This window comes from Emericellopsis cladophorae (genome assembly GCF_022114955.1).
Source record: "Emericellopsis cladophorae strain MUM 19.33 chromosome Unknown NODE_72_length_84747_cov_98_521442, whole genome shotgun sequence".
Lineage (NCBI taxonomy): Eukaryota > Fungi > Ascomycota > Sordariomycetes > Hypocreales > Bionectriaceae > Emericellopsis > Emericellopsis cladophorae.
In genome coordinates this window covers 64,658-84,747 of record NW_026250997.1, presented here as the reverse complement: position 1 = coordinate 84,747, position 20,090 = coordinate 64,658, and the positions used below count along the sequence as shown (strand labels likewise).

At 57.3% G+C, this 20,090-nt stretch overlaps 8 protein-coding genes across 8 annotated transcripts; 4 read left to right on the top strand and 4 right to left on the bottom strand.

Moving 5' to 3' along the window:
- Positions 1–36: 36 nt before the first annotated feature.
- Positions 37–1,415, top strand: J7T54_003357 (putative polyketide synthase; the record flags this gene model as incomplete). The annotated part of the gene is made up of 3 exons (XM_051509855.1): positions 37–185; positions 252–859; positions 1,018–1,415. 3 exons carry the CDS (start codon positions 37–39, stop codon positions 1,413–1,415), a joined length of 1,155 nt encoding a protein of 384 aa, XP_051359206.1.
- Positions 1,416–1,703: 288 nt separating this feature from the next.
- On the bottom strand, positions 1,704–2,399 carry J7T54_003356 (uncharacterized protein; the record flags this gene model as incomplete). The annotated part of the gene is made up of 1 exon (XM_051509854.1): positions 1,704–2,399. The coding sequence occupies one exon, from the start codon at positions 2,397–2,399 to the stop codon at positions 1,704–1,706; it is 696 nt and encodes a 231-aa protein (XP_051359205.1).
- Positions 2,400–2,878: 479 nt separating this feature from the next.
- Positions 2,879–4,041, top strand: J7T54_003355 (uncharacterized protein; the record flags this gene model as incomplete). The annotated part of the gene is made up of 2 exons (XM_051509853.1): positions 2,879–3,453; positions 3,507–4,041. The coding sequence occupies 2 exons, from the start codon at positions 2,879–2,881 to the stop codon at positions 4,039–4,041; spliced, it is 1,110 nt and encodes a 369-aa protein (XP_051359204.1).
- A 122-nt stretch (positions 4,042–4,163) lies between these two features.
- On the bottom strand, positions 4,164–11,496 carry J7T54_003354 (putative polyketide synthase; the record flags this gene model as incomplete). The annotated part of the gene is made up of 4 exons (XM_051509852.1): positions 4,164–4,327; positions 4,402–10,759; positions 10,833–11,101; positions 11,157–11,496. 4 exons carry the CDS (start codon positions 11,494–11,496, stop codon positions 4,164–4,166), a joined length of 7,131 nt encoding a protein of 2,376 aa, XP_051359203.1.
- Positions 11,497–12,000: 504 nt separating this feature from the next.
- J7T54_003353 (Esterase mlcF) lies at positions 12,001–12,839 on the top strand (the record flags this gene model as incomplete). Its single annotated transcript, XM_051509851.1, has 2 exons — positions 12,001–12,082; positions 12,142–12,839. 2 exons carry the CDS (start codon positions 12,001–12,003, stop codon positions 12,837–12,839), a joined length of 780 nt encoding a protein of 259 aa, XP_051359202.1.
- Positions 12,840–13,227: 388 nt separating this feature from the next.
- Positions 13,228–14,229, top strand: J7T54_003352 (quinone reductase; the record flags this gene model as incomplete). The annotated part of the gene is made up of 1 exon (XM_051509850.1): positions 13,228–14,229. One exon carries the CDS (start codon positions 13,228–13,230, stop codon positions 14,227–14,229), a length of 1,002 nt encoding a protein of 333 aa, XP_051359201.1.
- A 251-nt stretch (positions 14,230–14,480) lies between these two features.
- J7T54_003351 (uncharacterized protein) lies at positions 14,481–16,799 on the bottom strand (the record flags this gene model as incomplete). The annotated part of the gene is made up of 3 exons (XM_051509849.1): positions 14,481–15,634; positions 15,711–15,959; positions 16,028–16,799. The coding sequence occupies 3 exons, from the start codon at positions 16,797–16,799 to the stop codon at positions 14,481–14,483; spliced, it is 2,175 nt and encodes a 724-aa protein (XP_051359200.1).
- An 818-nt stretch (positions 16,800–17,617) lies between these two features.
- Positions 17,618–19,404, bottom strand: J7T54_003350 (putative cytochrome P450 monooxygenase; the record flags this gene model as incomplete). Its single annotated transcript, XM_051509848.1, has 2 exons — positions 17,618–19,152; positions 19,275–19,404. The coding sequence occupies 2 exons, from the start codon at positions 19,402–19,404 to the stop codon at positions 17,618–17,620; spliced, it is 1,665 nt and encodes a 554-aa protein (XP_051359199.1).
- Positions 19,405–20,090: the final 686 nt, after the last annotated feature.

The following is a 20,090-nucleotide window of genomic DNA, read 5'->3' as shown; positions in this document are numbered from 1 at the left end:
CTTCTCAAGCAGGACAAGACCTACTGGCTGTGCGGCATGTCCGGCGGGCTGGGACTCAGTTTGTGCGACTGGCTCATTGAAAATGGGGCCAAGTACCTGGCGCTCACAAGCAGGAATCCCCAAGTCGTGGACGCGTGGCTGGCAGCGCACAAGAAGAATGGTGTCACGATACGGCTGCTTCCTTGGTAAGTCGGGTCCAAACCGTGTGCCGGTTCTGTCGAGTGCACTATTGCTCACGAGTTGGATTATAGCAACGTCACGGACGAGGCTGCTCTTCGCGCCGTCCATGAGCGAATCGTGGAGGAAATGCCTCCTGTCGCCGGTGCTGTCAACGGCGCCATGGTCCTGCGTGATGTGTCTGTCCGAAACATGTCCCTCGAGGACGTGCAGACTGTGATCCGCCCCAAGATCCTGGGAAGTATCCACTTGGACCGCATCTTCCACGACGTGGACCTGGACTTTTTCATTCTCGTTTCCTCCATCAGTGGCGTCATTGGGACCGTGGGCCAGGCCAACTACGCCGCCGCCAACGCGGGCGTCTGCAGCCTGTCCGCGCAGCGCAGGAACCGTGGCCTCCACTCGTCCTGCATCAACGTTGGCATGATCAACGGCGTGGGGTACATCACGCAGTCCGAACGGAACCTCGACGAGGCCATGGAGCGGCTGGCGGTGGTGCACTTGTCGGAGAGCGACTTTCGGCACAGTTTCGCCGAGGCCATCGAGGCAGGCCAGCCAGACTCCCCCCACGGACCCGAGTTCACGCTGGGACTGCGAGAGATCCCCCAGGACGCCGCCAACATGCCAAAGTGGGCTCCCGATCCCAAGTTCTCTCACTTTATTGTACGAAGGGCCGCCGAGGGTGCAGAGCGGTCGGAGCACAGCAGGGAGACGCCCCTCCCAGAACAGCTGCGGGCTTGCAGGAGCCCGGAACACGTCCTCGCCGTCGTCAAGCGCAAGTCATCCCCCTCTTCTTCACGATGCGCAATATTCTCCAAGAAACTTGCTGACTCGCAACAGATGCATTGTGTGCCCAACTGCGCCGGGTACTGCAGCAGTCGACCCCCAACGACGAGCTTCTCGAGATGGACAGCACGTCGCTGGGACTCGACTCGCTCATCTCTGTCGACATTCGCTCCTGGTTCCTCAAGAGCTTCCAGGTCAACATTCCCGTGCTCAAGATCATGGGCAACAATGTCCAGATGTTGAGCCTGGCCGAGCTTGCGGCCAAGAACATCCCGGCACCCCTGACTCCGGATGTCCATGGCCAAGAGACAACCGCGTCGGCCCCGAGCTCCGTGAATGATAGCAGCGTTGGCCCGTCTACAGAGACCGGCAACACGACGCCCACTTCGACGCCGCATTCGGAGCGGACTGCATCGGATAGTGCACACGGCAAATCAGAGGGTAAGGACTAGCTAGAGTCGAGCAGATCAATATATAGCACCAAGTCTAGAGCCCATCTTTCTTCTGTATTTCACAAGGTCTTTCTTTTAAAGGATGAAATAGTCTTGCGTGCCGAATTCTGTGTAATCCCCATAATCTGGTCTTTCATTCACAGCTGCGTTTGCAGTTTGCAGGTGTCACTATTCCACTCCCAGATGCGAATCCAAGGGGCTCACAGATTGACCTCAAGTTGATCAATGCAAGGTGTAATTCAAGCGCTAGCTACCTAGCCACAGAGTTTCCCGCGTGGCCGACAAGGATCACCGCTCCCTAGGTCTCGTTGCTCGGAAGAGCATGCTCCTCCCCACAACCCACACGGTTACATCCTCAAAGTTCTCGCGTAAGCCGCGACAAAGAATCTCCTCCGTGTCGTCCCAGTTGTCAAATATACCCAAACGATTATGAGTGTTCATCAGGATACCTGCCAGCCAGTTCATGGGTCTACTGCGACCAAGGACCGTCGCTCCGGCCAGGACACCATCCGGGGCCATCTGGCGTCTGGCGACGGCAAAGACCCTGTTCTTGTGCTCGAGGGGGCCCGGGATGCAGTGGATGAGATAGAACATGGTGATGGAGTCGAACTTGTCCGATGGCGCGAAGGGCAGCGGCTCCATGGCATCGGCCACGACTGTGTCCACCTTGATGCTTTGCGTGGCCGCGGCCGCGGAGATCCTCGTCTTCGCGGCGGCGAGGGACGAGGGGTTGAGGTCGACGAGGGTGATTTGTTTGCACCTGGAACCAGGCCTGCCGAGCGCCTTGGCGGGAAAGTAGCCTGTTCCCACCCCAATCTCCAGGTGTTTGGCCTGGAGAGTGCTCTCAAAAAGCGGCAGCAAATCAGCCGCTGTGGAGCATTTCCACGCGAACGTGTTGGTCACATACAGCACGAGCCAGTCGTAGAGATAGAGGACCCATGGCGTGTACGCGGCAGCGCCCGCGTTGTCCCTTGGTGGGGGCATGGTGGCCAGGTTTCCTGGTAACTTGGAGGTTTTCGCTCTCAAGAGGTCGTGGGCAAGAACAGATTTGCAAACTCCCAGCGTCCACGCGGGTCGAGCAGCTGTGTCCCTCACTCACATTGCTGGAGCCAGGGGAGGGGGGTTGTTGTTGGGGGGCGGTTGTTTGGCTATTCAAACGGGAGACAGACAGCCGGCCGGACGCCGGCCCCGCATGCATGCACGCCGGGATCGGTTACCCTAAACGGAATGAGGTACAAGCACATGGCCATCGGCACTCGCTCTATCGTGGGCAGTCTCCGTAGCATGCCTCCAGCCAGTTCAGTTTCCCCATTATGTCGTCGGGCCGGTGCCATTTACGCCTTGGTGCGCCTCATAGCTCTTGACACGACGGCAGGTTGGGGCCACCGTGATACCACAGCGCGCGCATCTGTACGACTCGCTTGGCAAACAACGGTCGCCCAGCACTCGCAGCAGCAGATACCATGCCTACCGACGCCACGCAAACCGCCATCATCCAGTCCACCGTCGGGCACCTAGAGGCCTCGGGTCTGCCCTTGACGATTTCGACAGAGGTGCCTGTGCCGAAGCTGGTCACGCCGTGGGACGTCCTCGTCCGCGTGTTGGCGGTGGCGGGGAACCCGACCGACTTTAAAATGCCCACCCACTTCTTCATGGAGAACAGGGTGGTTGGGTGCGACTTTTGCGGCACCGTGGAGAAGGCCGGTGCGTCTGCTAAATGGAAGGTCGGCTTGAGGGTGTGCGGTGCGGACTTTCCCTACCACATCACGCAAGAGAATCCCCAGAACGGCGCTTTTGCGCAGTGGATTGCCATCGACTCACGGCACCTGCTCCAGGTCCCCGAAACCTGGACCGACCTGCAGGGCGCTGCCCTTGGCGCCCTGGGATGGGGTACCGCGGCCATGGCCTTTGGGGACCCCGACGCTCTGGATCTCATCGGCCGCCCTTCCAAGCCCATCCAGGGCGAAACGATGGTCCCCGTGTTGGTGTACGGAGGGGGGGCGGCCACGGGGCTTGTGGCGATACAGCTCCTCAAAGCGTGAGAACACCGGCTACTGTCTTCGTGTAGCCCAGTCTGAGCTGACTGTCTAGATCGGGATACGCGCCTGTGGCGGTATGCTCGGCCGCGTCGTCAGAGCGCGTCATGGGTCATGGTGCAATTGGGACTGCAGACTACTCTGCCCCGGACACTGTGGAGCAGATCAGGTCCATATGCGGCAGCATTCCCATCAGACACGCCCTGGACTGCATCACAGACGACATCTCGGCGGCGACGTGCTTCGCCGCCATCGGTAGAACGGGCGGCAGGTATGCGTGTCTCGAAGAGTTCTCCCCCAGCTGGGTCACCCGAAGGGCCGTCCGGGTCAAGGTTGTCATGGGATTCGAAATGCTGGGCTACGACGTCGACTTTGGCCCAGTTTCGTACGCGCGCCCCGCGAACCCGGCGCTGCAAGCCATCGGGCGACTGTGGGCAGACGAGGTACAGGCCCTGCTGAACCAGGGACGCTTGGCAACCCAGCCCTTGGAAGAGATCAAGGGCGGGTTCGAGGGTCTCCTCCGGGTCGTGCGCATGCTACAGAGCGGGGAGAAGGCAGGCAAGAAGCTCGTAGTAAGGATTACAGAATAGCAAAAGGATGCGCACGCATGCCCTCGACGAGTCAATACCACAGAGGCCTCTTGACACGCAGTTTGGGCTGATGAATTTGCTTGTATCTAAGACTGTCCATCTCCTTCCTCACTATTCTTGGTCTACTCTTCTCCACCGGTTCCAACCTTGACCAGTTGACTTTTGGCTGCAATCTGGGCTGCGAGATCAGCCAGTGGCATAGCACTGAGAATGTCAAAGACCGAAACCTCGCTCTGCATGTTCTTGAGCGCACGGTTGCGGATCTCGACGGCCTGCAGCGAGTCCACTACAGGGGCCAGTTAGCCATGTTCATTCGCATTCGATACTGTACATGTACGCAGGGCAGATGATTGCACTTACCACCGTAGTCGTAGAGAGGCTTCTGCGCATCGACATCTTCCACAGAGATGCCCATGGCCACGGCGACCAGCTCCTTGATGCTCCCCTCCACTGCCGCGGCTGCCTCTGCCACACTCGTGGCACTGGCCAGCCGAAAGCGGACATCCTCCTTGGCCTCGCCATTCCCAGCCTGGTTGTCGACGTTGACCACGCGGAGTGCAAACTTCTTGTCCCCCGAGTAGCCCCCCGTGCTCTCATTGTGCTCAATGCGGTCCCCAAGGCCCAGGATCACCTGGGCCGGCGCCCTTTGGCCGTCTGTCGCGGAACCCCGCATAATGGCCCGCATCACAGCGCCGAGCTCGTGAAGGCTCGTTTGCAGCCCGCGCCAGCCGTGCTGGTATCTGGACAAATAGCTAGAGAGCTCGCCAAAGCCACCCGATCCGGTAAAGTGCGACGAGTCGGAGACCAAGCCAACGTCGATGCTGGTCGCGTCGATATCGAGGTGGTCACGCGCGTGATGGGCCAAGGCGTCCTCAAACGTGTTCCCGGAAGCGTAGTTAGCCTGCGCCGTGTTGCCGATGACGCCGGTAATCGAGGACAGCAGGATGTAAAAGGGCTTATCGCCCGGCCAGAGGTTGGCGAGAAGATTGCGCGACCCTTTGGTCTTTGGCTGGATAGCACGACGCCACTGCTCAAAGGACATGTTCTCAAATATAGCATCTTCGAGCACCATGGCCAGCTGGACCACTCCTGCCAGTCTCTTGCCGCTGCGCTTGAGGGTGTCGAACACGGCGGCGACGTTGGCTGCGTCGTTAATGTCGCACTGGAGCACTTGGACCCGTACAGAACGCTCCGCAAACCTCTGCAGGGCCTGCGGGTTCTTTGCCGCGCCCGAGCGGGAGAGGAAGACCAGGTGTTTGGCGCCGCATTCCACCATCCATTCGGCAATGTCTAAGCCGAGGGCACCCAGCCCCCCCGCCAGAACATATAGAGCCTCGTCGTCGAGCTTCAGCTCCTCTGGCGGAGGGCCAGACATGAGCACCGGCATGGTGTCATCGAGCGACAAGACCACCTGCTCGCTCGAGATGCTCCTCATGGCGGCCGGAAGCTTGGTCACGGGCAGCACAGTCAGCGGCACAGGAACCAGGAGGAGCAAGTCCGCAAAGGCCCGCTCAAAGAGCCCAGGGACGAGGTCTGGTCGGCCCTGGATGAGTGCGGCTATGTCGACGCAGGTGAGGGCTACGTTTGATTTGGAGGCCGGCACGCCCCCCGAGAACCCCTGGCCATCCATCATGAGAAATTGACCAAAGTCATTCAAGACGGACATTGCCCCTGCGATATGCGAGCCCCTCTGTTGACTCACGACGACGTCGACGCCACGACCCCCGGTGGCCTCTCGGACAAGCGGCACGAAGCTGTCCAAAGCCGAATCGAATATGCGGTCTTTGGCGATGCCGTACCGATCAGCCAGGATGTCTCGCTCTGCCCTGTCGTGTACGAGAGCAAAGACTTCGGCACCCATGTGCGTGGCCACCTGAACCAGGGCCTGTCCGACCGCACTCGCCGCCCTGTCCAGCAACAGTGTCTGGCCAGGGCCAAGACGGGCCTTGTCAACAAGTGCGTACTGCGCAGTGATCAATGGCTCTACGAGGGCCACGGCCTCTTCCGGCCGGTAGCCCTCCGGCAGAGATGCCACCAGGGCCTCTGCCTGGCGAACATGTGTCCGTGGAGGGATATGGCAAAAGACAATCACCCGCTGGCCGATCTCGAATGACTTGACCGAGTCGGACAGGCGGGACACGACACCGACGGCATGGTGGAGAGACGCCATTGTCCGGCTCTGTCCAAGTCCAGCATACTCCACCTTGACTTCCACCTGACCAGAGGCGAGGTCTGCATCCGCCTCTTGTTCCGGAATCCAGACGTGGCTTTTGTCCATGTCGCCCAAATCCTTCGCCCAGAGTGCTCTCCCAGTGGCACCCAGAGTAGACCAGATGGGTTGGGCGGTATCGTTGGCCAGTGCAAGCTCGTTGTCAAGGACAGCATTTGACTTTGCACGGGCAATGAACACGACGCCATGGCGCTCAGCGTACTCCGTCTCCGCGTCTTCGGCCAGACTCGCTTGCCAGACCTCCACAATAAGATCCGTGTATCGAGCGTCGGACATGTCGGCGAGGGCGGAGAGGTCGAGGGACGGTAGTTGGGTGGCAGGGTACTCGTTCCGCAAGACTCGGAACAGTCCTTGGCTCGTGGCGAATTCCACACCATTCGCCCAACTCTCCAGGACGCCGCCATGCGTCACCCAGAGGACGTGACCAGCCGCAGAGATGAGCGCTTTGAATGCGCAGAACTGGTCTTCGTCCCAGGCGTACACGAGTGGACGTTCGATCTCGAGGAGGGACAGTACCGACTTGCCAGCGACAGAGGCTACACCGTCGGAATCCAGACGGCACTGTTCAACGCACATACCAAGGCCTGCAAGCTTCTCTGAAACAGCGGCGACGAGCATCTTCACAGCGTCCGACATTGACGCGGGCAAGAGAAGCACCACGGACTCTGGAAGCTCCGGTAAGGTGGCGAGATGTCTGTCCCTCGCTGAGGTCAGGATGTAGGTCCTCTCCTCAGCCAGTGTGGCCACACACGAGCCGGGCACGTCCAAGCTCTCGTCCAGCTGGCCATCCTGTGTGACGAGTGCCACTGGTGCCAGCTTCGCGAACACAGCAGCATTGCTGGCCGCGTCGGGGACGCACAAGCCGATGATGACGTCGAGTGCGTCGGGGGTCAGTGTCTGCAGCAGTTCGCTCTCTGGCACCCATTTGTAGATGATGGTCATGTTCTCGGCACCTTCACCGAGCAGGGCCCGCATCGTGTGCAGCTGCGTCTCGGACGTGGCCAGAGCGACAATCCTCCTGGGCGGATATGCCCGGTTTTTGAGGTACAGGAGAATATCCGTGTGGCATTGGGCCTCGTTGAACAATGCGATGAGTGCCACGCTGTCCGATCTCTTGAGCAACGCCGCATCAAAAACAGCGTCGAGCAAGCGGGTGGCCTTGCCGGAAGACGAGGCGAGGCTCGCCAGACCCCCATTGCTCGTCACAAAGGACAGATCCGGGATCCAGGCAATCTCGGCGCATTTCGCGCCTGCTTCACCAGAGGCTGATGCGGCCTTGGCGGTCTCCCGGCTCATAGGGGACGTAACCTGACGCAGGGCAAAGTTTCTGATCACGATCCTTGGCCTTTGCCAGTCCTGGTCTGACACAACCAGCTCGGTCGTCATCTGGTGGCCATGGCGAGAGACCAAGCGCCCGTAGCCCGAGTACAGCGCTCCCGGTCTTTGTGGCTGGTCGCGGGCAATGTACAGGTCTTGGATGGCGTACGGCACTGCAGAATGCTGGGGGCGGCCGGCGTCGAGTGACGCGATGACCAGGTGGAAGATGGAGTCCAGAGTCGCTGGATGGATGACATGAGGGGACTCGTGGTGGCTCGGCATGATCGATCTTGTGTCCGGCACGGATACGGTACCGTAGGAGGCTTGCTGAGATGGTATCGCCGCAAGAGACACGACATTGCGGAACGCCGGGCCGTATTGCATGCCGACAGCCTCCAGCTCGTCGTAGAACTCGGTGATGTCGAGAGACGACGAGTTTGGGTCAGCAAGTAGAGTCTGGTGTAGAGCCACGTGTCTGTGCCATGAGGCATCCTTCCGGCCCTCCTCCACCTCGCTCGATCCCTTCTCGTACACGACAGCAATGGTCCCCGAGCAGTGCTTTGCCCAGGAAGACGCTTTGGACATGGAGTAGATATTGAAGAGCCAACAGTCGGGCTGGGTGCTGTGGAGGTGCAAGCTGATGCGTGTCTCCACGGGGCTTGCGTCGTCCAGAGAGATCACCAGTCCACGCTCAAACAGCACATCCGTCATCCGCAAGCCATCCACCGTCCTCGAAGAATCAGCGGTGCGCAGGGCGGCCTCCAACGCCATGGCGAGCATGCCGGCCCCAGGGTACAGCGTCGTCCCAGTGATCACATGGTCCTCTATCCATGGGTTCTCGGTGATGCGCAGGTAGTTCCCCCACCGTGGCTCGTGGGCACTGCATGAATATTCTGCCACGCCGAGGAGCTCGTGCCGGGCCTCGCGCGGGAAGCGATAGGCGCGTGACGAGTACGACTCATGCCAGAAGCTGCGTGCGTGGTTCCAGGGATAGGCTGGCAGGTCACAGACCACCTGGGGAGCATCCGAGGGCTGGTGCTGGTTGTTGACCACGGCCAAGTCCACCTTGGCGCCCACCGCCCAGAGCCTCCCAGCGGCTTCCAGGGATGTCTCCATGGCGTCCTTGCCGCGAAGAAGCAGGGACACGTAGGGTGCAGACGCAGCGACCGTGTTGTTGGTCGCGGTGATGATCTGACGCACCGGTCCTTGCAGGGCGGCGTGGGGCCCAACCTCGAGGAAGCCTGCCCATGGCACCGAGCGGGTGGCGCCAGGGGCCAGCTTCTTGTCCATGAGCAACGCGGAGAGCGCCTGTGAGAACTGTACGGGACTCTGCATATTGTCCACCCAGTACTGGGCGTCCAGTTTCTCGGCAGAGCTGATCACGGACCCTGTGAGGGAAGAATACATGACTGGGCGGCGACCGCTGTCGGTTTCCTCATCAGGCTGCTTGGGTGCGATGCTGCCGATCATGGCGAGATAGTCTGATGAGACCTCGCGCATGTGAGGAGAGTGGTACGCGATGGTGACCTTGAGCTTGCGGGCGAACTTGCCGTCGCCGGAAATCTTGGTTTCCAGGTCGTGGATGGCGTCGGCATCGCCCGAGAGCGTCACGCTGGAGGGACTGTTGACGCAGGCCACCACGACAGATCCCGGGGCCCACGTGTCAACGTATGCCTGTGCGTCGCTCTGAGAAAGGCCTACGGCCATCATGGCCCCTTGCTTGCGGACGCCAGCAGAGCTGATGCCTCGCACGTAGGCGAGCTTGATGGCATCTTGGTGGGTGATCAATGACGCCGCGTAGGCGGCCGCAATCTCGCCGCTAGAGTGTCCAAGGGTGGCCGCTGGCACAATCTTCCACGCGCGAACAAGGTCGACCAGCGCTATCTGGATGATGGTGCAGAGTGGCTGGCTGTATTCCGGGAGGTTGATGTTGGGCGTCTGGCTCAACTCCTCGCGCACGTTCCACTTGCAGCCCAGCGCCTCGAGGTAGGATTGCGAAGCCTGTATACTTTGGTGGAACGTAGGATATTCGAAGAGTTCCTGCGCCATGCCCGACCACTGGGCGCCTTGACCGGTGAATATCATGACAATGTTGCCGCCGTGTCTCTGTGCTCTGGTGGCTGCCGGCAGCCCCCGCGATAGCCTCATGGAGAGCTCCGGCATCGAAGCAGCAAGGGCAAATGTCCTGTGCCCCATGTGAGAGCGGCGCTGTGCAAGGGTGTAGGCAATATCGTCGAAGGTACGTCCATGGTGCTTCTCGTCCAAATCCCCCCCTTGCAGCCACGCGGCAAACCTTTCCGTCACCCGTGCAGTTCCAGCCTGGTCTTTGCTACTAAATACAAATAGCTTCTTGGATGCTCCAAGGTCAGGCTCGCTTGGTTGCGCAGATGAGATTCCAGAATCCGAGCCGAATATATGTACGTCCACATTGTGCTTGCCCGCTAGACATCTTTCTCGAAGGTAGTGATAGGCATCGTCCAGAATAACGTGCGCGTTTGCACCGCCGAACCCAAAGGAGTTGACGCTTATCCGACGCAGTCCTTGGCCCGGCCACGCGACAACATCCTGCGGGAGGCTGAGGTGCCAGTCGTCCAGCTTCAACTGTGGGTTGACTCGCTCCACGCCGTGCGTGGGAACCAGCATGCCCTTCTCCAGGAGCAGGATAGACTTGAAAATGCCGGCCAGTCCCGCGCAGCCCTCCGTATGTCCCACAGTGGGCTTGATACTGCCAATGGGAAGAGGAGGCTGTCCAGCCGCACGCCTCGCCGCACCGAGTGTCTGGGCAATGGCGGCTAGCTCGAGGGGATCGCCTACAGGCGTACCCGTGCCGTGGCATTCAAAGTATCCTGTCTCCGAAAGGCCCAGCCCTGCATCCTCGTAGGTCTGGCGGATGAGCTCCATTTGTGACCAAGAGCTTGGCTGCGTAACACTGGGAGTCTTGCCATCGGCGTTCACGCCCGATCCCCTGATGACGGCGCGAATCGTGTCGCCGTCACGAATGGCATCCGACAGACGTTTGATGACCATAGAACCGATACCGTCGCCACGTCCATAGCCGTTGGCACGCTCATCAAACGTGTGAGAGATGCCGTCGGGGCTGAGCATGTGCATAGCAGTCAGCTGGTGAGAAGTATTGGGGTTGATCATGAGGTTAACTCCGGCGACGAGAGACTATACGAATCAACAAGTCAGTGATCCGGCTTACTTGCTTCTCGCCTCAAGGTACCACTCTCTGCTCACTCACCATGTTGGTTTCTTTCAGCCTGAGGGACTGACACGCGAGGTGGAGGGCGTATAGCGAGGAGCTGCAAGCGGTGTCGAGCGTTAAGCTGGGGCCTTTGAGGCCGAAGAACCACGACACGCGATTCGCTGTCATGGCTTCACTCAGTCCGGTCGCTGCTGGGTGTCCTACGTCGTAGATGTCGTGCAGGGAAATCATCTCATAATCGTTTGTCATACATCCGACGTAACAGCCTGTGCGGCTATTCATCAAATCCTCGACGGGGATGCCAGCTGAAGAGTCGCTATTAGCCCGCTCACTCTCCCTTGGCCTGCTTATAGGACGAACCGTTCTCAATGCTTTCGTAGCACACTTCCAGTAACATCCTCTTCATCGGGTCCATGGAAGCAGCTTCCTTGGCTGTCACGGAGAAAAAGGGGGCGTCAAAGTGGCTGATGTCTTGGTCCAAAAAGTACCCATGCTGGGGGCCGATTCCGCCTTTGCGGTCGGGATCCGGATGATGCCACACATCGCTGTTCCACCTGTCTTTGGGCACGCGACCATGGCAGGTCTTGACCTTGCTGATCGCCTCCCACAGTGAGCCCGACGATGACACTCCGCCGGCAAAGCGAAATCCCACTCCAACGATGGCGATAGGCTCCTGCTTGTCTAGACCCGGTAGTGCCATGGCAGAAGGTAAGTGGACTCTGGAAAGTAATAGAATCGGCCTCGTAGAAGGAGTGTGGGAAAATCGTAAACAAGGTGTCGACAAGTCTACCAGCGACGGCTTACCATGTCGAAGCGCACAATGGATACATTTCTGTCTCGATCGTCAAAGTCCTGCTTTTAGGGCGGCGGCATGCCGGAATGGGCAATGTGCATGTAATTAGGTCAGTCGGTGCGCCTCGCTGCTTTGGCTTTCCTCAATCAGCAACGCAATAGGACTCGGGAGGAACCGATTCTGCACGCGGCCCGTGGTAGATTCGGCAACCCTCCACTTATCTGGCGATCCACTTGAATCAGGGTCCAAGACTTCAAAAGCCAAAAGCCAATCCGTATAGATAGGCCAGTCCACGGATATTTGGATCCCGAAAGTCCCGGTTGGTTGGCACTTGATACATGCTTGGCGGACAAGATGCGAATCCTATGTCTCCACGGGCTTGGTAGCTCTGGTGCCATTTTCGAAAAGCAAATGGCCAATTTGCGACGAGAGCTCGACCCGAGCTTTGAGCTCCTCTTCGTAGACGGGCCATTCGCGTCGGAAAGAGGACCAGGTACGTAGACTCTGTGGGTTACCTCGTGTATACTCCCACGTTGACGCTTTGGCATACAGGCGTGTCGAGATACCATCCCGGTCCATACTGTTCTCACACGCAGGGCTATTCTCCCGCCGACATGGCGCAAGCGGTTGCTCATCTGGAGGAAACTCTCCAATTCCAAGGCCCCATCGACGGCATCTTCGGGTTCAGTCAGGGCTCAGCCTTGACACTGGCATACTTGTATCAGCAGCAAGTGGCTGGCGAGCTCGTGCCCGTCAAGTTTGCCTGTCTCTTTTCAGCCGCGATGCCATGTAGCCCTGACCACAGTCTGGGGGCCAGCGTCATTTCGAATTTGCGCGCCAAAGAATACGACATTTCGGATCCAACAGGTCGCCACGCAGAATCGCTCACGAGACAGGAACAAGAGCTCGTAGACATTCTACAGCGGACAATTGTCCACGCTACCTCCCAAGACTTCAAGTTTCCCTGGACGAACCTGGACATGTACCGCCGGGAAGAGCTGCACGCGATTCCTCGAATTATGTACCCGTCCGTCCAGGCACAGAAGATCCAGACTCCGACTGTTCACGTGTGGGGCCGGAATGACTTTGACTTTTTGATCCAAATGGCTGAGCTGTCGCGCAGCACTTGTGATGATTCCATGTCAAGGACAGTTGTGCACAGTGGGCTGCACGACCTGCCAAAGAGACAGACCGAAATCAAGGCTGTACTTCGGAGTATCGACTGGGCTATGGCGCAGGCATTTTTCTAGGCAGACGTGTTCCAAGGGTCTCCTAGTTCTAGAGTCATAGACGTTATAGATCCAGACTTGGTTCCTTTGGCTCAACATGGCCCTGGCGGCGTCGCGCAAGAACCTAGCACAAGAGGAGTTTCGTAAAGTCGACTGCAGCTAGTCAGGGGCAAACGATCGTGGGAGAATCATTTGCGGCCCGGACGAGTTTGGGCAAATCTGGCACAGGGATTCCTAGTTTGGCAAAACGCCGAGAAGATGGTCAAGATTGGCGCAGGGTCTTCCAAAAGAGCAAAAGGCCCTTCACATAGTGCCCAGCAACATCACAATTTGTGCCAATTGTTTTCGTTTTCATCCACGATCTCAATCCACTCGCTGATATACCGTCCTAAGAACGATTAATCTAACCATGAGAGCTGCACGAGTTCGGTCAACGTCCCCAGGGGGGAAACGGTACGGCTTCCCTGGACACGTGGCACCGTCATCCGCCATTGAGATACACGACAATGTCCCCAAACCACGTGTCTCCAAGCCCGGCGAGATCTTGGTCCAAGTGAAGGCCTCCACCGTCTACAAGGACAATCTCGAGTGGAATGAACTGTACCCCCCGAACCATGCCACGTTGGGAAACGATTTCTCCGGCATCGTCGTCGCCGTGCACGACAATGAGCCAGAGTTCCGTCCTGGGGACCACGTCTTTGGCATGACACATGCGAATCGCGGGGGCACTTGGGCCGAGTACGCCATCGTCATGACGGAAGAGGCCGTCAAGAAGCCGGACAATCTGTCGTGGGAGGAGGCGGCCGCAATTCCTGGGAGCGCCCTCACGGCTGATCAAGCCTTGTTCAAGCATATCGGGCTCGAGACAGCTGCCACAAAGCACGGAAAGCGGAGAGTTCTGATTACCGGCGCGGGCGGCGGCATTGGCACGTTTCTTGTCCAATTTGCCGCCTTAGCTGGACACTACGTCGTGGCCGCGTCTAGCTCAAAGGAGCGTGACGAGTCGTTTCTGCGCTCTATTGGCGCCCAAGAGGTGGTGGAGTACGGGGAACTGTCCACTGTGGACAAGGTCGACGTCGTGGTTGATTCTGTTGGGTCCGATGTGCTTGAGGACTGCTGGAGTGTGGCGAAGCCAGAGGGCAGCACCATATTGTCTTTTGACGCCTGCAGCTGGGGGTACAGGGAGAAGCACGCAGAGCTCGGCCTCAGCAACGGCAAGGAAGGCACTCGGGCACTTTACATGATTGCCGAGCCCTCGAGGGAGAGCATGGCGCGCATCACGGAACATTTGAAGCAGGGGAACATCAAAGGGCGTGTTTCCAAGACGGTGTCGTTGAGTGACGTCCGGAAAGCATATGAGTCCGCGCATTCTCGAGGTTTGGGGCGTGGGAAGATTGTGGTGCGCATCTAACGTTAATTGGTACATTGTCCCAGTCTCGATGACGAGCATGTCTTCGCCGTTGATTTTAATTCAACTCTCGCTTTGATGAGCTTAAATCAGTGTTTCTGATGAAGGGAGGAGATGAAGAGAGGAAAGTTATAGCTAGGCTGCCGTTCTCACCGAGGCAGCATTGGGCATGATTTTCCCATCACTACCGTATATCTGCGAAAAACCCATAACTGATGAATGGAGTCATGACGGCGAGACGGTTCATGACAGGATCAACATTGTAGCGTGCCCTCCCAGTCAGCTTCAGTCCCTTTGGCCACTCCCATACGCCGGCTCAGCGCTACCCAGGCACTACAGCACAACAGTCGGCGGAAGGCTCCGGGGTCAGCTTCCTCGCCCCAAGCAGTGCCCATGTCCTCCTGGATCGTCGCCCAATCCACAAAGCCGAGCTCTTCCACTGCCTTCTCTGATAGCAGCATGGTCAGCTTTTGATGAAGCGGCCCGCCCACTTTCCACCGCGTCGGCGCCAAGAACGGATTCTTCTTTCGCTGGTACAACTCGTCGGTGATAAAGGGGCGCATTGCCTGGCGGAGGATCCATTTCTCATCGAGACTCTGCAGAGCCACACTAGACTTAGTCCAGATGGGACCCAGGTCCGCAGCGGCGCTTGCCGCGTCGTCCGAGTAGCGCAGCTTGACACTAGGAGGCAAGCGGTTGACATACTCGGCTAGGTGGTGGTCCAGGAAGGGCGTGCGTGCTTCCACACTGTGTGCCATCTCTGTTCGATCGCCGAGGCAAGACAGTAGAATGTTAGGCAGCGAGCTCTTGTTCCACATGTACATGGCCGTGTGCAATGGGTGCCATCGCAGCTTCATCTTCGCCTGGACGTTGGTCGCGTGCGAACCCAGAACTGTCCTACGGCAGTCGTCGTTGCCTTGCTTGTCTCGGAGCCACGGGTGGAATACCCTGCTTGCAGGATGCCATGCTAACAAATTGTCGCTCATGTCCACTGCGCCCACGCCGGCAATGGAGGCAATGGATGGCCTCTCAACATACACTGTTGCGCCACCTCTTTGCCAGATTTCCTTCATCTCCCTCTGCGCCGACTTGAATAACTTTTGTCGAAGCTGGCCTTCTTGGGATAGATGGTAATGTGCCATGGCTTCATCAGCTTCGCGCAGGAATTCACTGGCAAAGTATGGATAGCCAGCGAAATGCTCGTCAGCGCCTTCACCGGTTAGGACGACCTTGATGCCGTGCTCGCGGGGAAGGGTGGAGAGTGCAAATTTAGCCACGAAATTGAGGTCGAAATGATGATGCTCGCAGTGGAATACAGCCTCTTCGAAATCCTCTGCTAAATTGTTCTCTGTGACGCTCTTCTTGACCATGTCGACTCCGAGCCACTCGACGGTACGTTGAGCAATATCTGTCGGCAGTCAGCCTTTGTGCTGATACACTCTCAGGGGTAGCAATTCCATGTGCGCGCAATGTTAAAGACATACCGGATTCATCATAGCCGGAAGACTTAGGGAATGCTACACTGAAGCAGGTGACTCGGGAAGTCTGTTCGTTTCCCACCTTGACCTTGTCCTTGCGCGCAAGTTGCGTGACTATACCGGCAATGGCGGAGGAGTCAATTCCTCCGGACAAGAAGATGCCAATGGGCACGTCAGCACGTAGCCGAAGACGAACAGACTCGACCAGTCTTTCGCGAACACCGAATACCATTTCGTCGACGGTGCGAGTATCGACTTTGCGCTATTGGCAGGGGGAGATCAATTAGTCGCGCTCCTTTCGAAAAGCCCAAAATGAAGTGAACCTGCCTTGTCTTCATATTCAGCGTCCCAATACTTGATCTGCTGCACGCCCCCCTCTTCGGTAATGTCAAGATAGTGACCAGGCAAGACCTTGCGAACATGACGGAACAGAGTTCGGTCATCAAACATCCATGCAGCGCTCGCAATGGCTCGGACGTCCCAGCGCGGTTTCCAGCCCAGCGGCAAGAATGCCTTGGCTTCCGAGGCAACGAGTAGCCTCGACCCAACCTTCGTATATACCAAGGGCTTGATGCCAAAACGGTCGCGCGCGCAGATCACACGCCGACCGCCTTCCCGGCTGTCGTAGAGGATGAATGTGAATTCACCACGCAGATACGTGAAGAACTCGGGCGCACCGTGGATCTTGTAGAGTGCTAACACAAGCTCGCTATCACTGTCGCTTTGGAAAGCATAGCCATAGTTCGCTTCGCACTCGGCGCGAAGGAGGTCGTAGTCATAAATCTCGCCATTCACCACGGCATGAATTTCCTCACCGTTACAGTGGAGAGGTTGGCGACCCGCAGAGGATAGATCGTTGATGGACAGTCGGCAGTGAGCCAGCCCGACTTGCTCATTCTCGCTGATCCATATCCCCGACTCGTCCGGTCCACGGTGGGCTATGGCTTCGATTGAGCCTTTGAGCTCTGCCTCCAATTTCTCTAATGTTCCGCCATTGAGCTGGGGTTCAAGGATTGCGTTTTCGGAAAACGATGTGTTCGTGTGGTTGTTGGTGCTTGCTCCGCCGAGCAAGATACATGCAGTAATGCCGCACATGTTTTCAATCGAAATGACAGACTGAGTCCTTCAGAGTGCTTGGGTAGTGCCAAACATGGATATATTTCTGTGAAAATAAAGGAACGGAAAAAATCTCATGTACCAGGCCATTAAGCTCTCAGTTATTTTGTCGTCGAGATACCCCTGATTGCCTGGACAGGCATTGTATTGGGCCATGAGGCTGTTTCTGCAAAGTAGCGGACTATGTACCAACTCGGATGCATGCAGACTTGGTTTCCATTGAGACGGGACTGACCAGACAGGTACTAGAGCCGTGATGCCGATGACCACTTGCACCTCTGCTTCCGGTCCGCGACACATTGGTAGACCGCCGTCGGCCGGAAACAAACAGGTCCATTGCTCTGCATACAACGTCGGTTTTCAATCACGCTCGCCTGGGGTTGCCCTCCTAGATGAGAATTTGGATTCGGCTCGGGTTTTAACTGACGGGATTGGAAAAATTGTCTTATGCAGTGCGGTGTTGGATCCATTCCAAAAGCAGCTATTTCTAAACCCTCTTGGGAGACTTGAAACTAAGTTAGTAAACTGATCTGACTTGACGTATGATGGTATGTGGAAAGTAAAATTGAGTCGCAGCTTGGATGAAAACGAGTGGCATATGTCTATAGTCTGCTCGATGAGTGCTCAAAAACTTCTGGCATTGGTTCGTGTCGATAGTACTGGGAGCTGTGCTTCTTATTTTCCTTCCATGTGTCGCCTGCAAAATATATTTTGAGCCACCAAAACACCAGACCCAACGTCCTTTGTAGTAGGCGGACCCAGTATGTAATCAGATTCATTCCACGTCCTCAACTCATCTACTCTGTGTCCCTCCGCATGGTCAGCCCAGCATAGAAATTCAATGGCCGCACCACTAAGAATTCAGGATCGCACACGACAGGCTCCGGCGACTCGTCGTGGAACTCGTATCGATACACCAGCTCTATCAGAACCATCTTCACCTGCGTGAGCGCAAGAGTAGAACCGACGCAGCCACGGCCTCCTGCAGCAAACGGCGTGTATGCACCGCAACGGGCTTGTTGTGCCGCGAAGCCTTCTTGCATCCAGCGGTTCGGATCAAACCGCGTTGGATTGTCCCAGTAGGCTGGATTTTTCTGTATGCTGGGAAAGCAGGCAATAACAATGGATGCTTTGGGTACCAAATACCCTCCGGGCAGCACCGTGTCTTGCTTGGCGTTGCGCGCTGTCTGGAAACTAGGACTATGGAGGCGGAGAACTTCTTTGATGAAGCAGTCGAGGAACTTCATTTTATGAATCTCCCCATAAGTCCATTGCTTTCTGGACGTGGAGGGACCTCGATGGGAAGCAATCTCCTCGTATAGGCATTGCTGATTCCCGGCGTAACGAACCAGGGAAAAAACAGCCCAGGAGAGTAGGGACGAGCTCGTGGTGAAGCCAGCTCCGCAACTCACCACAACATTTGCCCGGACGATGTTGTGCGGCAGCCTCTTCCCATCCCTGTCCGTGGCGCGATACAGAAAATCGGCCACACACGTCGCGCTCTGTATAGCCTCGGGATCAGACAGCGGCAGAGATGGGCCTTGTTTATCGACGCTGGCGTCCATGGCGTCCTCGGTCATGTCGAGGACCTCCTGACGGACGCTTTTCAATCGCGCCGCGTCTCCAAAGGGCAGATACTTGACCCATTGCGGCTGCATGGATGTCTTCTTCATCAGCGAGAGATACTGGCCAAACAGGCGGATCGGTACCGATGGCGGCGTTCTTGGAGACTCAAAATGCTTCAAGTCCTGGTTGAGTACCACGCGCCAAATGATCTGCGCCGCAAGTTTAAACATGTATTGGTACACGTTGACCGCTACATCTGCCCCGGCCAGCTCATCGAATGCCGGGAAGATGGATCGTGCAGCATCTTGTATCAGCGGCGTCAAGTGAGCCACGGCACGGGGCGACATTGTCGGTGGCACAAACTTGTGGCTCGGTGCAAAGGCAGGGGATGCGCTGTCACAGGTGAACAGGCAGTCTTGATCGGCCATGTAGTGCAGTGGATGTGAAGGATCAGACGTGGATTTGGTGAACAGCGTGTTTTCGCGCAGGACATGACGTGCAATCTCAGGGTCATTGGTGTGATAGATGGTTGTTCCCATGTTGACCGTCTTGATCATGGGGCCATAGATGGAGAACAGTCTGTCATAGTTTCCGAGGACGTCCGGGTACAGCTCGTAGCGATTACCGACAAACGGTAAAAGACGAGGGCCCCGGGGCTCCCGTATGGGCCCACAGAGTGTGGATCGCACTTCGACTGGGCCGGGGGCTTTCTGCGCGTCTTTCAAAGTCGAGATGTGGCTTCCATACTGGTCAACGAGCCATATTGCTACGTCCAGTCAGTCCAGAACGCAGCGGATACGCTGGCGGTGGCGCAAGGGGCGAGGAGATAGGATGTCTTGGATTCTGCCTATTGCGTCTCCATTTTGAGGGATGATAAGATGGACACACATTTTGCATCAGCAAAGCCATATGTCTCGGCCAGCGTTGTCGTGATTTGCTCTACGCTGCTGAAGGGTGCAATGTCGAGCCTGCGACAAATTTCGTTGCCCTCATTCCCAATGTAGAATTCTTTGTACATATCCACGTCTTCTTGGGCGAGTTGTTCGAAGCTGGTGTTCGCAGGCTCATCAAGGGGCGCGGTCCTTTTCAACTTGAAATTGTTGCTGCCAAGTCTTGGCCAGTTTTGTACACCTAAGAGGCATATAGAATTCATCACGAAGAGAGAACATGAATGCGACGACGACCCGCTCGCTTTGAACCTCCACCCTTTTCGGCCGATTTGAGTAATGAGCCATCCTGTTTTGTCGGACGCCGTTTGTCTTACTCCTTTGAGAACCCCGGCGAGCTGTCGCTTTGGGCGGGGCCCGTGGATGGTCCGCAATCGAGGTCTGTCCGCTCAATATGCTGAGCATGCCCACTGCCCACACCCTCTGTGGCTTCGAGGCACGAAGCAGCAGACAAATCTTGTCGATACTAGATACGTTTGGCAACCACCTCTATCAGCGTGTGTGAACGGCCATGGCATCTACAAGTACGCAGACGTGCGAGCCTTGGATCACACATGAACAGCTATTCGAACATGGGACTCCGGATTCGCTTTGGATTGCGATTCACGGTTGCGGTACGAAGACAGTCGATCCAGTCACCGTCTGGTCTTTCAAATGCAGCGCGCTGACGGGCCTTTCCAGTGTACGATGTGACCACTTTGCAGTGGAACCACCCGGGTGGCCTCGAGGTGCTCAGAAACAGCGCCGGCACAGATGG